The sequence below is a fragment of the Sphaerodactylus townsendi genome, linkage group LG06, assembly GCF_021028975.2.
Source record: "Sphaerodactylus townsendi isolate TG3544 linkage group LG06, MPM_Stown_v2.3, whole genome shotgun sequence".
Taxonomy (NCBI): Eukaryota; Metazoa; Chordata; class Lepidosauria; order Squamata; family Sphaerodactylidae; genus Sphaerodactylus; species Sphaerodactylus townsendi.
The window spans coordinates 28,825,328-28,841,865 of record NC_059430.1 but is presented as its reverse complement, the minus strand read 5'-3'; the positions used below and the strand labels follow the sequence as shown (position 1 = coordinate 28,841,865).

At 42.3% G+C, this 16,538-nt stretch overlaps 1 protein-coding gene across 2 annotated transcripts in view; it reads left to right on the top strand.

Moving 5' to 3' along the window:
- Nucleotides 1–15,939, top strand: part of DGKI (diacylglycerol kinase iota) — a 308,979-nt gene extending 293,040 nt beyond the window's left edge. For both annotated transcript variants that reach the window (XM_048499948.1, XM_048499947.1), the window contains 3 exons: nt 4,613–4,649; nt 6,898–6,997; nt 10,394–15,939. In XM_048499948.1, the coding sequence (XP_048355905.1) occupies nt 4,613–4,649; nt 6,898–6,997; nt 10,394–10,510 (254 nt within the window). In that variant the 3' untranslated portion in view covers nt 10,511–15,939. The remainder of the gene's footprint in view (nt 1–4,612; nt 4,650–6,897; nt 6,998–10,393) is intronic.
- The last annotated feature ends 599 nt before the right edge of the window (nt 15,940–16,538 follow it).

The following is a 16,538-nucleotide window of genomic DNA, read 5'->3' as shown; positions in this document are numbered from 1 at the left end:
GCCCCCCCCCCCCCCCGCCCAACACAACTCTTCCCCAAAACTTAGTAACACACACACACACACACACACACACATACAAATATTGTATTATCAAAGACTTTCACAGCCAGACTCAACTGGCTGTTGTGGATTTTCTGGGCTGTGTGGCCATAATCTGGTAGTTTTTACTCCTAACATTGCAGCCACATCTATAGCTGGCATCTTCAAAAGCCTGTCAAGATAACATGCCTCTGAAGATTCCAACCAAACTTTAGGAGCAAAATCTACTTAACCACAACTACTCAGCCCAGAAAACCCAGGACATTTAGTAATTTTAGTAATTTAGTAATTTTAGTAATTTAGTAATTTTCAGGCATGCAAAGGAAGATCTCCAGTTTTCTTCACAATTCCCTCCTTTCTTGAAACTTTACAAGAGAGGCCAATATGGAGGGCTTGTAGAAACAATAAAGGCCTCATCTTTAGCTAACTGGAAACAATGATTCTTGGGAGTGCCCAGTGCTAGAAAGCCTGGGAAACAGGATTCTCAGTGGATTTCTGCCTCAAAATGTTAACACAAGAAGTATCGAGAATTAAATTTGTCCCCATTAAAATTGTCTCCGAATGTCGCTGGAGTTGTGTGCGTGGCTGCGCTCGAACTTGGGAACAGGGTTTGCCATTGTCACTACTCCAAGAAAGCTTTCTGCGTGGGGAGTTCATTACCAGGCAAGCAGGATGAGGAGCACTTTTACCACTAGTCTTGACTGCCAAAGTTTTAGCACAGTATTTGCTAAATGTGACTTCATAATCTAGTTGCCACTTGAGTTTGCCATTGTAAGATCTCAGTGTGAATCTCGGCAACGTTGCTAGTCATCATGACTTTTGGTGTGTCTTTGGTCGATCTGGTAGAATTTGGTAGAAAGAACCAGGCCTTTCAATTTATGGCAGAATCATTAGTTGATTAATAATCTGGCTACCAAGAGTGTGATGTAGTGATTCAAAATGTCAGACTAGTATCTGGGTGACCTAGGTTTGATCCCTACTCGTGCCATGGAAGCTCTCTGGGTGATCTTGAGCCAATCACACTCTCTCAGCCTAGCCTACCTAACAGGGTCATTGTGAGGATAAAATGGAGAGAAGTAAAATGATATAAGCCCCTGTGGGTTGCCACTGGGGAGAAATGTGGAGTACAAATAAATTAAGCAAATAAATAATAGGCTTAAAGACTGATCCGTTTATTGCATTTGGATGCTATTATCGTTCTCCAAAGGAACCCTTTGATATATTGTGGGAATTCTATGTTCGTTAACAAGTAAAGTTGCCACCCCTTCTGATAAGGCTATTTTCTTTGTAAGTTTAATTTCAGAACCAAGGTAGCTTCAGAAAAATGTACAACATATCTAAATGAGAAGGTGCCACATTGTTTGGGAATGTGGTCCTTTTCATTTCTCCTGTATCTCCTTGCAAGCTCTGTGCAATGTCTTCTAACTCCCTCCTTGACTTCTAACTCCCTCCTTCCCTCGTCTTGTATCTAGCCACTTGGCTACTTTTTAGGACCAGCAAATGGTATGTTTGCTATAGCTAAAGGCAAGGGAGTGGTGAAACAGTTAATAATATTGACAAACTGACTGTTTGAGACATTATGGCGAGATGGAGGTCCCCACCGGGCATTCTTCCCAATGCTTTTTGTATTTTGTATTGTATCTCCACCCTCCTGCACATTTCCCCCTTTCTTATTTATTTTTATTTTTTTCCACCTTTCCCTATTGTTTTCCTTGATAAAAGTCTCACTCATGCATTTCCCTTTCCGGTTTCTGTTGGGTTATTTTGTGCTCTCTTTCTCGGTTCCCTTTTCTTTCTTTTTCTTCTTCTCCCTGGGTAAATCAGCCAGCTCCCCACTGTGGCAGGATGACAGTGCCATTAGGTTTCCCAGTGCCAGCCTTTCCCACATCTGTGTGGCTTTTGTCCTGTGCCAGAGGGGGATTTGGAAGGGTCGGCTAGCAGCGCCCAGGAGGGTGAGATAAAAGAGGTCTAAAAGAGGAGGGTGGAGAATTGGAAAGGAGTGACAACATGCGATGATCACTGGGAACCATGCTTCTGAGTAAGAAAGGGCATGGCTTCAAATCAAGGCTGTTTCTGCCCTCGAAGGAAACATCAAAGGTCACAGTAGCACACTGAATTCCATTCGTAGAATTCTCAGGAAACCATCTCATGTTGCTTAAAAAAGAGGGGAGCAAAACAGTGTTTCTTTTTTTAGAAAGGAAATTGTGAAGTAAACTAAAAATAGGGGAATCTGTGAGAAATTTTACTGAATTTGATTATTATTTTTTCAGTGTCCAAAAGATTCCTACATATATTTTGCAGGAAAAGCCCCTCTTGTACATCTTATTTCAATCCAGGTCTGCCCTTGGGAACTGCTACTAAGAGTCCCATCCAGGGGAGGGGAATCTGCTGGTGGAAACAGTGTGTGGCTCTGGCAGCGGACTTATACTCCCCAGGGCACGTAAGCCAGTGGAGGGTGAATCTGCCAGTTTGCAATCACCACCATTCTCCCCACCACCACCATGCTGGGACATGGCCCCAGACTCAGTTCCAGCATTCTAGAGCCCCCCGCCACCAAAATAGCAGAGAAATGGCTGGGAAAATAGCAGAGAAATGGCCTCTGGCCATTTGCAACGTTACACTGGGGCCAGGAATTACTGAACCCCTTAGAGCCATGGTAGTGAACCTTTGGCACTCCAGATGTTATGGACTACAATTTCCATCAACCCCTGCTGGCAGGGACTGATGAGAATTGTAATCCATAACATCTGGAGTGCCAAAAGTTCGCCACCACTGCCTTAGAGACTTGTCGGCCATGGGGAAGATTTTTCACTTTTCCAGTCTCCCCACACTGCCAGGAAGCCTCTTTGGTCATGGTCATGGTGCCCAGCTCTTGGATAGTGCTGCCTAACACCATCTAAATACATCTAAATAAAGTTTAAAAGGTAACAGTAGTTCCTAGTGCAAGCACCAGGTCATTACTGACCCAGAGGTTAAGTCACATCATGACTTTGTTTACAGGGTAGTTGCCATTCCCTTCCCCAGTCATCCACACGATGGAAGGCTGAATCAACCTTGGACTGGTACCTGACCCCAGCTTCTATTGGGATCAAACTCAGGTTGTGAGCAGAGCTTTGACCGCAGCACTGCAGCTTGCCACACTGCACCACGGGGCAATTTTTATATCTTTTACACCTTTCCAGGTGCACTGTGATAAATGGGCTCATAAGAGTTTCCCTATGTTTAGGATTGCATTGTAAAATTCTTTTAACTTCTTTGGAATTCCCGAAGACTAGGCCCTCCATATTAACCACAGTTTTCACATGGGTAAAATTTAGTGGCAACTCTAGAAAAAAAGGTCTTGCAAACATTTCAGTATAATCTCTCTCTCCTTCCATATGTATAATTCTCTCTCCATTCATCCATCACATGCTTCTATCTGTCCATGTGTATTTCCATCCTTCTGTCCATCCAATCGATTCATATTTCTGGGTATCTGCACCATAACTCTCTGTTTGTCACATTTTTGTCTGCCCTTCTTTCAAAGAGCTGAAGGTGGCTATTCATTGTTTTCCCCTCCTCCATTTTTTTTATCACAACACAGGCAGAGAGGGATTAACTGGCATGGCCATCCAGTGATTTTCATGGCTGAGTGGGGTACATGAATACTTGGGAAACTCTAGCTTTTGCGCCCACACTCTGTGCCTAACTGTGCAGTGCTAGATCCGACAATATATCCGTCAATAGCACCCTTGTGAAGTTGGGGTGGGAGGGAGGCTCAGACAAGAGAGGGCCTCATCTGCTTACCTGGTAAATTTCACCATACCTCTCTTTTATCCAAGAGTTTGTGTGATGGCATAACGCATACATTTATCTTGTACAGTCGAGCATGTATAGGTTCAGATTACATTGTCCATTTCCAGATTTTATCTGGGATATCAGCTACATGAAATCAGTCTACATATATCAGATTGCATATTGTGTCATCTCCTGGATACCTCATAGTACTGAGTGTTAGTCACCATTGAATTTGATGATGTTTTATTGTTACTATTATGATCGCTATTGCTATGATTCTAATACCCGTTTAATTGTATTTATACTGTCGTTGTATGTTGTAGGCTGTTGCAAGGCACCCTGAGTCCAAAAGGAGAAGGGTGGCCTACAAATGTAATAATTAATAATATTTATTTATTTATTTTATTCCATTTTTATACCGCCCTCCCCCGAAGGGCTCAGGGCGGTATACATCCAGATCAGATAATAGACAACAGTGAAACAATCGAATAACAATTTAAAATTCACAGTACAACAGTTCCTTATAATAACCAATGGCGATGATGACAATAAGAATAATGTCAGAGTCAAGACAGGCACATTGGGCAAGGGAAGCTGTAAGGTGCACTTTTGCCCTCAACCCAAGTTTTCACCACATGTAAGGGAGCAATATACTGTATTCTCATCCGGAATTTTGCACCTAGTATTGCCCCACCATCTGAGACTTCCAGTCCTGCACTGCATCACCAAACTTGATTTCCCCACAGGTTGCTGAGCAGGAGGATCACTGTGTAACCTATCTTGCTTCCTTCGACAGGTCCTTCAGAGTTACTGGATATGGCAGATAGTGAAACGTAAGTCTTGACACACTGGTTTCCCTTTCTTTTCCTGCTTTTTTTCCCCAATCTCACTTCCAGTTATGTGTATTGGTATTCTCTTGGTACGACAACAAATTCAATTCAGCATCAAGCAAACAAAAGATGGCAGCTTCTCGATGGTTCGGTTGAACTGCAAAAGAGAACCGAGCTTCCTTTCTTTTCTAAGCAGCAAATCAAACCTAGATGGTGATGCCAACTGAATGCAGATTAGTTTTCTGTCGCATCACTCAATTGCATTCACAGTCCTGGCTGTTAAACCGTAGAAACAGCAAGCACAAAAAGCCAGACATTTCCTATCCTTTTGAAGAATGCTTATGGAAGAAATGTTGATTCTAATCTGTGGTAGTTATTGCAGGTAAACATTAGAATCATAGCTTTTTCCCCCCCACAACCATTTGCCTGGTATTCTAACCACTCTACCACAATGGCTTGTTGTTTGAAGCAGACATCTTTCCTCCATCCAGTTCTTCCCAACTTTCCTCCCCACCTGTGTTTCTCCACAGGTAAATTGACCAAGGTGCTGATTATCCTTTCAAAAAAAATTAAAGTTAATTATTTCTGCATTGAATAGTTTATCTGAATCTGCTGTTGTGAATTATGAATTTGGATATTTGAAATCCTGCCAGTCTTGAGAAACTATTGTTGATTTTGGCCATTGTGTACAGGCAGGAATCATGGTTGCCAAATTAGCAGTGATGGAGTTGATTTATTCTCCAGTCAGATTTTGCATACTCTTTCTAGAACCTGTCCATATCAATCACCTGATAAAGAATTTCCTGATCTGCTTAAGCATTAAAGAATTCAGACACACAGAAGACCCAGGAAATGGGTTGAAAGTCAAGTGGTGCAGCCTCCTTGCTGGAACGGCAGGTCTGGAACTGATCGGCGTCTCAGTGGTAGACCAACTGGGAAAGCCTCATAGGCTGCTTTGAGTTCCTTAATGAAAGGAAAGATAGATCACCACACAGCTGGCTAATATATTTAGCCCCATTTCAAGCTCATCAAGCAGGCTCGAAAAGCCAAGAATCCCGTTACCATCTTTCCTGCACAGCCAATAGTAGTTAGGCTGATGAATGGATAACTCTCTGTTCCTTTTAGATTGCTTCTTAAGGTTTAACAGAAGAAGAAAGGAATATACCCTTCCAGCCAGTATACCAATTATAAATGTACCAATTTTGCCAGGCACTTCCCAATATAGTGTGGGACTTGGAATGGCTTAGTCTTAGAGCACAGGTGTCAAACTCGCAGCCCTCCAGATGTTATGGATTACAGTTCCCATCATCCTCTGCCAGCATGATGCTGGCAGGGGATGATGGGAACTGTAATCCATAACATCTGGAGGGGCACGAGTTTGGCACCTGTGCCTTAGAATGATAAGGAGAGGGAATGGAAAAAGAATTCACAGGCAATTCTGAAGCCCTCGCCATTCTGTACAATGCAGAATTAGCCAACAGATTGGAGTTAATGCAGTTCTTGGGTTACTGTGAGCCTAGGCCAGCATCTTTCAGTGTTCATTCAGAAGCACAATTTCTTCCCTCCTCTGTTCCTCTGAAGTCTGTAGCACCAGGACAGGAGGGTTTTTTTTAAAAAAAATTGTTTGTTGGAGATCTTGCTGAGAATGCCAACTTGCATTACAGCAGTCCTGCTAAATCCTTCCCTTGGACTTGAATCAAAGATCCAACAGAAGAGTAACTTTTGCAATTCATTTATTTGCAACTATAATTCTGAGAGTTCGACAGAATGCATTCCCAACTTGGTCACGCAGACCCAGAATCCAGAGAACTACATGTCATCAAAGTTAATTTCATGTTGCAAACTGGGGGGTGGAGGGGAATTCAGCTGGCTCATAGAAGCCAAAGCATCTTATTGTTCGGATTGAAGAGGAAGTAACATGGGAGGCGGGAGAAGGGGAAACTCACTACTGATTGTCCGTCAATGGGATTCATTCAATTGGGCAGCAGCAGCAACAACAAAAATTCTCATAGCTGGAACTCCAGTCTGGGCAAGGACTTAATATGCTGTGTGTAGCTCTAAGCATCCTAGTAATAGTTTTAAGAAGAAGCCTTTGAAACTGCTGGTACCAGATGTTAACAAACTGAGGAATCCAAGGGCAAAATAAGGCAAAACATTCGATGTTTGCAGTCCCAAAATGTTGTGCCCTGGCATAAGTAATTAATTGGCATGAGATGGTTCTTGTTGATAGTTTTCTCTGTTGTATTCACAGGGGGGAGACGGCACTGCACAAGGCAGCCTGCCAGCGCCACCGTGGTATCTGCCAGCTCTTGGTAGAAGCTGGTGCATCATTGAAAAACACAGATTCCAAGGTAACCAAATCAAACAAACCCATCAAAGGACACTGCGGATGAGTGAATTCAGTATGCACTCATCTCTCCCAGGGAAGTTATTGCATTTGTTTCAGCTTTATGCTGTCTGGGTTCATTTGGACATCATCCCCAGTTGATTTGAGTAGATGGCTGTAAGGTGCTTAACCTTGAATTAAATAAGACTTGGGTAACTTTTGCAAACCAGGCCAACCACTGCTGCGCAGATATGCCTGGTGGCCTGAATTTCAGAAATAAGGAGTTGTCAACAGGGGCATACCGAACATTTCCTATCATCGATATTTGCTTGAAAAGTAACAAGTTCAACGTAATCAATCAGGAAAATATATATATTTCATGGAATATTTACATTGTTTGAGTGTCGCACAGCACCCTTCTGCCTCCCATACTTATTATTCTCAGTGCCCATTTTTTCTCACCTGTCTTGTGGCTCATGTGCTTGTATCTATTAACCGAGGAGTAGAGTTTGCTCTGTCAGAGAAGCATTATCTCGATTGCAGCAAATAAATCTCATAAGAAGTATATTGCAAAAAGTGAAAATTATATTTCACCAAGTAGATTCAGCTTGAAAGGAAGGGAGAAGGAAGCCTAATCCAAATACTTAATTTCCCTGTCACAAGGCAAGCTGATCCGGCACCATGTGTTTGGGAGTATGAGACTTTGTTTCTACAGGAGAGCCCTGCACATATCTGTCACTCTTCTTCCCCATAGAGTATAGTAGTGACATGAACAAATGATAATCCCGTGGTTGATTCCGCATAGCAAATGTATAATAGGTTGCAGTCATGATAAAGGAACCCATTTTCCTGTTGTCCTGTTCACATGTATGCCATGCAGGCAGTGACTGGAGCCCGTGGAAACAATCTGGCTTGCTTTTGCACCTTTGCACAGAGATGCTAAGGACTGCAACCAGTCTTTGGACTTATCCTAGCTTTGATCACCAATGCACGACTAACCCCAATCCAGTGGTATAAGTTTAAAAGGAAGCAGGTTTAATAATGTAGACAACGAGTAATTATTTTCCAGGGTGATGTTAGAGATACAGCAAAAATACTGACAGTTGCACACCCTGTTCCATTTTGGCATAGGAAGGGGTTGCCATGTTATACTGATTAGCCTGACTTATGTCACCCCATCTGACTGGCTGGCAGGTGACATAGGCTGGCATCCTCTGGGAAGATGCTATACAAGTTGACCTTCTGACGAGATGTTAATCTTAGCAGACAGCTTGGGGCAAATAGCTGGAGGAGACCTGGGCAAAGCCTGTCATGCTTCAGAGAAGCAGAGATTGATAAGAAGACGCCACTTTCTCAAAGTGAAGTGTTTTCTTCTGTTTTTGGTGGCAGTAAATAAACTATTGTAAACAGGTACCATAGGATGCTCATACTGCAAATTGCAATGATGGGCAAAATATAATTTTTTTTAAGGAAATGTCTTTTGGAATGTGACCTGACTGGTGCCCTACCTTACTTGGACATAGTTAAGTACAGACAGAGCACTCTTATTTTTTACTCTCATTAAAACAATCCATAACTTGTTAAACTTTACCAGCTTATTTACTAAGGTTGCCAGGAGAAGGCTGACAACCAGGAGGATGGTAGGTGGTGCCACACTGGGAGTCCATTTCCAGCTTGATGTTGAGGCAACATTCTAGAATTTTGGCAAAACTTTATAGTAAAACTGTAGAGTTTTGCCCAAATCCTTGAGCTTTGCCTTATCAACATACCAGCAATGTGATTTCACTTTTGGATATTCACCTGAAGTGATATCATACCACCAGCACAGCACCATTTAAAAATATTCCTTGCTTCTTCATTGGGCTGGCAGGCAACTTAAAGCAGGAATTGGGAGGTCTCCCTGTTGTTCACCTAATACAAGGGTTGAATAAACTATGATACACATATAAACACAACTCAAAAATCCACAAGGGTGCACACGATGAAAAGTTAATGTGGTTAAAATAACCTTTCACATTAAAATAGACAGAGCATTTGGGTGCATTTCAGTGTGGTATAGTGGTTAGACTGCAGACTAAGATCTGAAAGATGCAGATCCAAATCTGTGTTCTGCCATAAAGCTTTGGAGGTGGAGAGAATGAAGTGTGCAACCATGTCCCCTTGGGGTCAAAGGTACTAAAGTAAGATAATGCCTTCTGTATGCCTCTCAGGTAGGATGAGATTCAAAGAACTTAATTCAGCATCTTGTACGTGCTTGAACCCTCTCCATTCAGAAGTGGAGCGGCAACAACAGTGTTCTCCCATAAATATTGGGCCTAAGCCGCTAAACTAGGGCACTGTCCATGCAGTTCTAAGCAAAACTACTACACCTTTCTAACTCCATTGAAATAAATGGGCTTAAAAAGGTTAGGATCACACTACATGACACATTTCTCCTGGTTCTGGATGGCCTAGCAGTAATAGAAATGTGACATTTAGTGATTAAAAAAAGGGGGGGGAATGGAAATTTTTTTGAGAAGCTTTGCATTTTATGGAGGGAAACCAAGAGTTGGAAATTTCAGAATATGAACATGCTACAGGAAATAACATGGGTTCTAATATGATTGGTACCTTAAACAAGTTTCAGGAGCTGTGTCCAACTAAGAGAAATGACTGTATCTTTCAATCTAGATTCTCGGCAATCTGAAGCTATCTCTTTTCTCAGCTTCTTTTCTCCTCCAGTACCTTTATATGTGTTACATGTATGATAAATCCAGCCCTCAGTTTTCTTCACACGCTAGTGTGACAGGGAGGTTTGTTGATACCAGTCATTTTTAATGGCTGGTAAGGTTGCCAGGTAGCTCCAGAGAGAAGCCAGCATGATGACATCACTTCCAAAAGTGATGTCAGCAGTGTCAAGAGAGACTCTCCGGTATTTGAGTAAAAACTCTATATGGTAGAGGCTGTACCATAAAGTTTTGCCTAGATACCAGAGCATCTCCCTCGACATTGCTGGCACAATGATGTCACTTCCGGAAGTGATTTCATTGTGCCAGTGGGGCTAGCGCCTCATTTTAAACCCAGTAGGATCCTACACTCACCAGCTGGATAGTGCCAGGGGAGGAGAGGGGTAGAGAATGGGTTTAGTCTCCTCTCCATTCAGTGCCACTTTCATCTGTATAAATGAATTACTGCCATTCATTCCTGTGACAAAGCAGCATACTGGAACATTGTTGTAGTAAAGGGGAAAACTATACCTCTGCCCCAGTGCTAGATAACTAAATGTGCACTACAAAGAGGTCAAGTGTGCAGTGATTCTCCTTCATAGACTGCATGGAGATACAGGGCAACCCAAATCCTTTTGATATACAACACAAGCCCTCCAAACAGACATTTCAGAAATAAAGTCCTAAGAGTTTCTCTCCTTGTCTTATCTCTGTAGGGTAAGACACCGCGAGACAGAGCCCAGCAGGCTGGGGATCCAGATCTAGCATCGTACTTGGAAAGCCGACAGAATTTCCCAGCAGTTCCCCGTGAAGACCTCGAGACAGCAGTGTGATATCTATGGTTTAGTGAGGGAGAGAAATCTTAGGAAAATGAGGCTGCACCTGAACCGCTCGGGTGTCATGTGAGGAAGAAACCCATGGAATCGACAGTGCGTCTCTCACGAAAAATATCTGAAGAGATGCCATCAGTTTCTAAGGGCTACTGAGACTTGCCACGGAACATTCGTGATTCCAGATGCTAGCCTGTAGGGATGAAGGAGGAGACTTGAAAGGTCTGTGGAATCCATGGGCCAAGGAAATTTACTTGTATTGCTCTCAGCAAGTAGCATGAATGTCTCCCTTGTTCCTTTGCAGAATTTATTTGAAGACAAAACCTAGAAAGTGCGGGGGAAGAAACAAAACAACGTGAACATTCATAAAACCCAGCCAAAACTTTCCCTTCTTCCTTCTCCTGGCCACGGAACTCTCATGCTCCCTTATGTTTGCCCGACATTCCTGCTCCCTCACTTTTCACAGTTGCCCATCAGTAAAGTGATGTTTGTTTATCTCTGCACTAAATCTTCATGGCTGCTCAGCAGGGGATAGGCAATGCTTTGAAGAAAGCTATGGGTGCCCATGGCAAAACTGTACTTTTTAAATAACGAGTTTCCCCTTTATGTTCCCTTAGAGGTTGCGTTGCCAGAAAAGTGGCGCTTGTTTTGAACATAATTCTTCTTCTGTCTGACTCTGATATGCACTAGGACTGTCACAGAATAAATCATGGAGAAGGGAGGAGATTTATTATGAATTTGAAAGTGGTAAAGTTACTATGTGATGGTGGACCAAAGAAAAAAACTGGTCGAAGTTGAGATATACAAAACCTCCATGAGGAAAGTGAGCTGGTCAAATTCCTTTGGCTTCCAGGAAAGTTCCTCAAATGTTCTGTCTGAGGACAAACTTCCATAATTCACTTTGAAATTTTACTTTTGACAAAATCTGGTTACAACCTCTGGATGCGTGGAATTCACCTGAGAATTTCTTCTTATATTCAATGTGGTGGCCACTCTAATATGAATTTTTCATTATCTCTGTTGATCATGACAAGCTGGCTATGTTTAGTCCTGCATCTTTTCTGAAATTAGCCATATTTTACTGCAGGTCAGAATATAAAAAATTAAGATGATGGAGATGAGAATAAGAATTCTCCACAGAGTTGTGTATTTGGTTCACAAACCTGAGCCTTAGCTCTTTCCCTGTGCTTTAATGGTCTCTTGAAGAAATTGAAAATTAGTTTCAAGGTTTGATTTGCCAAAAACAAATACTATGTTAAAAACATTTTTTAAATTAAATTTCCTTTCATAGGACCATGTAAACTGATGGTTAGAAGAAAACTGTTGTTCGCAAAGAAGTGAAAAAGTTATCCTAATAATTATGAGACAAGGGACATATAGTTGCTGTTCTCTCACTGCTTCCTCAGAGACTAAAACTTTTGTTTGCTTACCTGTGGTAAGTCCTGGTATTGCGTCCTTATTTTACCCTCCTGCCTCCAGGAGGTCACCACAATACTAACAACAACAACAAACCCAGTCATTCACATTTGTACGCAAAGTATGTCATAGTGAGGATTTCCATATTTGACTCTGAAAATAATATTTTCATCTCGTGTTTGCTGGCCAACCCTGCTGAAAAAACCATGGCCCAGAAGCTCTATAAGTATGTAAGATGTTTTGTTATTAAAGCATCCATGTAGTTGCAGTTACCTACGAGGTGCAGGTGAAGCTGACAACTTAACTGTATGTCCATGTACTATTTGTTGGTCAAAATGTCTTGCACTCCATGAAGATCTTGTACCCCAGCACTTCCCATCCTCACAGTGACATTCTGGGTTGTTTTGTGGACCTTGGGTTGACACTTTCAGGCAAACATCTATTACCCCTAGAAACTTGTAATAAACCCCAGGTTAATTGTGCTCCATGGATCTTAAGGGTGCCAAGTCCCTGAAAACATGGCAATCCTAGCTTCCTTCACAAATGGCAGACAACTGTGGGAATTACTCCGGCAGTATACTGAATGGGGTTAACGCCAATGGACTTACAAGGGGGAACTCTGTTTAAGATTCCACTATCGGTTAGTTAACCGCTGATTTCACATTGGAACAACCATGCATCTCTACTCTTTGGTGGTAGGATCTTTTTCAGTGGGATTGCAAGAAAGAGTTAATATTATAGAACGACCATCCCAGTTTAGTAAGCATAAGAAGGCTTTATACATTGGATCAGAGTATTCCATGCGCAGTGATAGCAATATAATTATGTAGGTTCAGGGTGGAAATTAATGAAAATGATCCAGGGGGCTACTCTATGATGGCTGACTCCTTATTTCTTTGCAGTTTTGATTTGCCAAAACTGTGTTGTGGCTGGATCTGAGCTGGCCACTGTATATTATTTAAGATGCCTTGGGACACAAAACTCATGTAGCCTTTTCATTTCTTCTGTCCAGCTCATGGCAAGTGATACCAATGGCAGAACAATGGCATTGAGCCTTGTTTGCAAAGGTCGCTTCCCCTCCACATTCAAAGAGAGACATAGGCACAGGGAGCTCAGTCAGAGGTAGACCTTGTTATGACAAAGACAAAGCCCAGCATGAAAGCTGGAGCAAAATAAAAAAAAGGCATTTTATTGTGCCCAATGCATATTCAAGTTGACCTAAACCTCCAAAACCAACATCCATGACTGGCAAACAACACATTGACATTAAGCAAGATAAAACTGTTATTTGCTCCTTAAATAGCTTTTATATGACCCATGGTACTGTCTCTTCACCATGGAGGAAGAATATTAGGTTGAGCTTATAAATTCACAAATGCAGTATTACTGGCCATATTGTTGGATAGCACTACAGGTGTGGCTTCAGATTTGAGAGGAGCTCTGGACTATGGCCTCTGGTTGTGCAAATACACTCTTCTGGAGTGAAGTAGCGGCACGTGGCTCCTTTATGCTGTTTACAGTCCAAACAGGATCAGCAGGGCTTGAAGGATTGCAAACGAGCTTTGCTGTGTCTATCCCCAGCAAGAAATGGGGTGCTGCCCCAGGCAATCGCAGGTGTCCTGTGGGAAGGGTGACTGGGTGAAGAGCAAAGAGTAACTTCTTTGTTCTCTTTTGTGCTTTTCACTCAGGACTTTGGAGATGGGCCATACTGAGCCTTAGGGGCCCTATCAGCTGCCCCATCACGCACATCTCTGCCTCACAGCACCCTGTTTTCACAGCTCTTGCTTTCTGTCTTCAGTATTGTTCCAGTGTCTATGTTCTGAAGGAAGGGAGAGCAAAGTTCTTTCAGACCATACTTTCGGGCATATAAAGCAGCCCACAATTGGACACAGTGCTCATACAACCACCTAGGGTACCAGTTCTCCATAAGATCTGTCCAGGTGGTATGAAAATTTTTACCCATTCCCGCCGCTTAATTTTCTCAGTTCCATTCTTTTTTCATATTTCCATTATCTTCACTATGATGAGATGTTATGGAGAATCAGTTCTGCAGTTGCTTCTATGTTTTTATTTTGCTTTTGCAGTCAAAACACAATTGACTTATGGTGATCGGGTATTTATCAGAAGAGAAATTCAGAGGTTGTTTGCCATTGTCCTCCTCTGCATATTGTCTAGGTTTGCCAGCACTGGGTTTGGAAATACCTGATATTTTGGGGTTGGAGCCTGAGGAGGGAAAGGTTTGGGAAGGGACTTCAATAGTATATAATGCCAGAGAGTCCACTTTCCACGGCAGTCATTTTCTCCAAGCCTACTGATCTCTATTGTCTGGAGATCAGTTGCAAAAGCAAGAGATCTCTAACTACAATCTGGAGGTTGACAATCCTAACAGTGACCCTGGTATTCCTTAGTGATCTCCCATTCAAATGCTAACTAGGGTTGCTTAGCTTCCAAGATCTGGTGAGATTGGGGAAGTCAGGGTTGCTTGTATGTAAACCATGGAAAATTACCCTTCTACCTACTTAGCTCTTTATCTAATTTATATCCCACTTTCCCCTGAAATACACTTTTGGGACAAACTAGAAAATATAGAATTTGCAATCTTCCCTGCACCAGGAATACAGGCAGAGGTGGGATCCAACCAGTTCTCACCACTTCTCTAGAAGTGGTTACTAATTTTTTCTGAGTGCCGAGAAGGGGTTACTAAAGCAACCTCCCTGCCCAATAGGGACTGGAGGTGCGTGTGTGTGGCGGCGCCACTATTTGAATCCCACCACCATTGGAACCTGTTAGTTAAATTTTTGGATCCCACCACTGAATACAGGGCTCTAATTTTTTGTTGAAGCCACATGGAGAGGGAAGAGACAGTTGAATCCTTCAGTTCCTGCATGGTTTTATCTATATATTTTTTCTAGCAGTCTTGGAAGGGGGAAAAGGGCCCCCCCATCTTTTTCTTTCATAGAACTGGGGGGGGGGGTTTACTACCTAAAATCCATGCAGGATTGAAACCAGCTCCATTCTCTACTTTGCTTGGATCTGAATCCAAGTCCCATGACCCAGAAGTGTTGCTTTTAAAGGTCCTTGGAAAATCTGGTCATGGATCTCCCAGTATCTGGTGCTATTTGATCCCTAATCATTGATTATTCATTTAACAATGTATACCAATACTGCACAGACAATAGCTTTATGTGAACCATGCTTAGATCATTGTGTGGGGGTTTCACAGGCAGGTTTCTATTTCCATATAGCTGAATCAGATGATTGTCCAGGCTTCCCAGTGTAGATATACTTCTTATGCATGGAGATGGAAACTATATTAAGTCTGCAATTATTTGCATGCCTAAGTAAGAGCTCAGGTATGCCTAAGTCTGCATCATATCCAGGGGAGAAGCAACCTGTGTGTGTGTGTGTGATTGTCAATACCTGGTCCTCAAGATGTGTGTTGATACCATGCATATGGAGGTGCCTTTTTTTTAGAGTGTTCACAATGCATGGAATGGCCCTGAATGGCAGGAATATGTAGGCTTTGTATGTCTGAATGTGTAGGTGTGTGATAGTGACTGCAGCTGCCACAATTGAAGCAAGTTTTGCCGTTTCCATAGTCTGACAGAATTTACAGGAGCTGCAGGGCAAATGCCAAATGGCAGCATCACCACTGCAGATCTTCATGCTCTCTCCACATTGACAGAAATCTCAAATGTGTGGCGTGATGTCCCATCATTGAGTTGTCAATAGGGATGTTGCTGAATTCAGCAAGATTGCTGGTCCACTTTGAATATTGTCATTTCAATTTTGCTTCTACCTTGTATGCATCAAGCCTTTTGTTTTTGAACAGTTTTTCTGCAGGGGAAAAGGAAACTCCCAGTCTGATAACATCATATCACATAACACTTGTTAAAGGTTACCAGGGAGAGAAGAGAAGTCACAACATTGCTATTTTCAGCAAGGAAGTCATGCAGTTTCTGTGATATCTTTCCAGCCAAAATTTATTGAACATTAAATGGCTTTGGATAACTTAAGTTGTGTCCGCTCACTTACCTGAAGACCATGTGGCAGGATACTATGTGTGTTTGTCTTTCAGTGATATTTGCTCATAGCAAGCGTGCTATTTGACAGGTCAAGCAATCTTGCCAAGACTAGAAGGGCCCATGACCTTTGGTGGAATCCTTGCACAATTTGCTCATTGGTTCTAACTGCAGACTTGGCCAGCAAAAGGAGCTATAGCTATTCTTCAGTAGGCCCTGCTTCCACCGGATTACTATCACTCAGGGCTTCTTCTTATTTCATTGTGTGTGCGCGCACGCACGCACACATGCATGCACATGACTTTTGTGCACTCAGGCATTTTATGTCTTTGCCATAAAATGAAGGGAACATGCAGAACTGTCTTTGCTGACTGACAGCAAATATCTTCTTTCAGTTCAAACTAAAGGAGTTCAAACAACTCTCACACAAACCCCCTTTTCATACATGACATGTATTCATACTTGGATAAGTATACCCTAGTTCCAAAAGTCAAATGAGAATTGGCCCTTTGCAACTGCAGAAACAATTGTGAATTATGGAAAAGACTCCACGGCTCATTCCGCACATGCAGAATAATGCACTTTCAAACTGC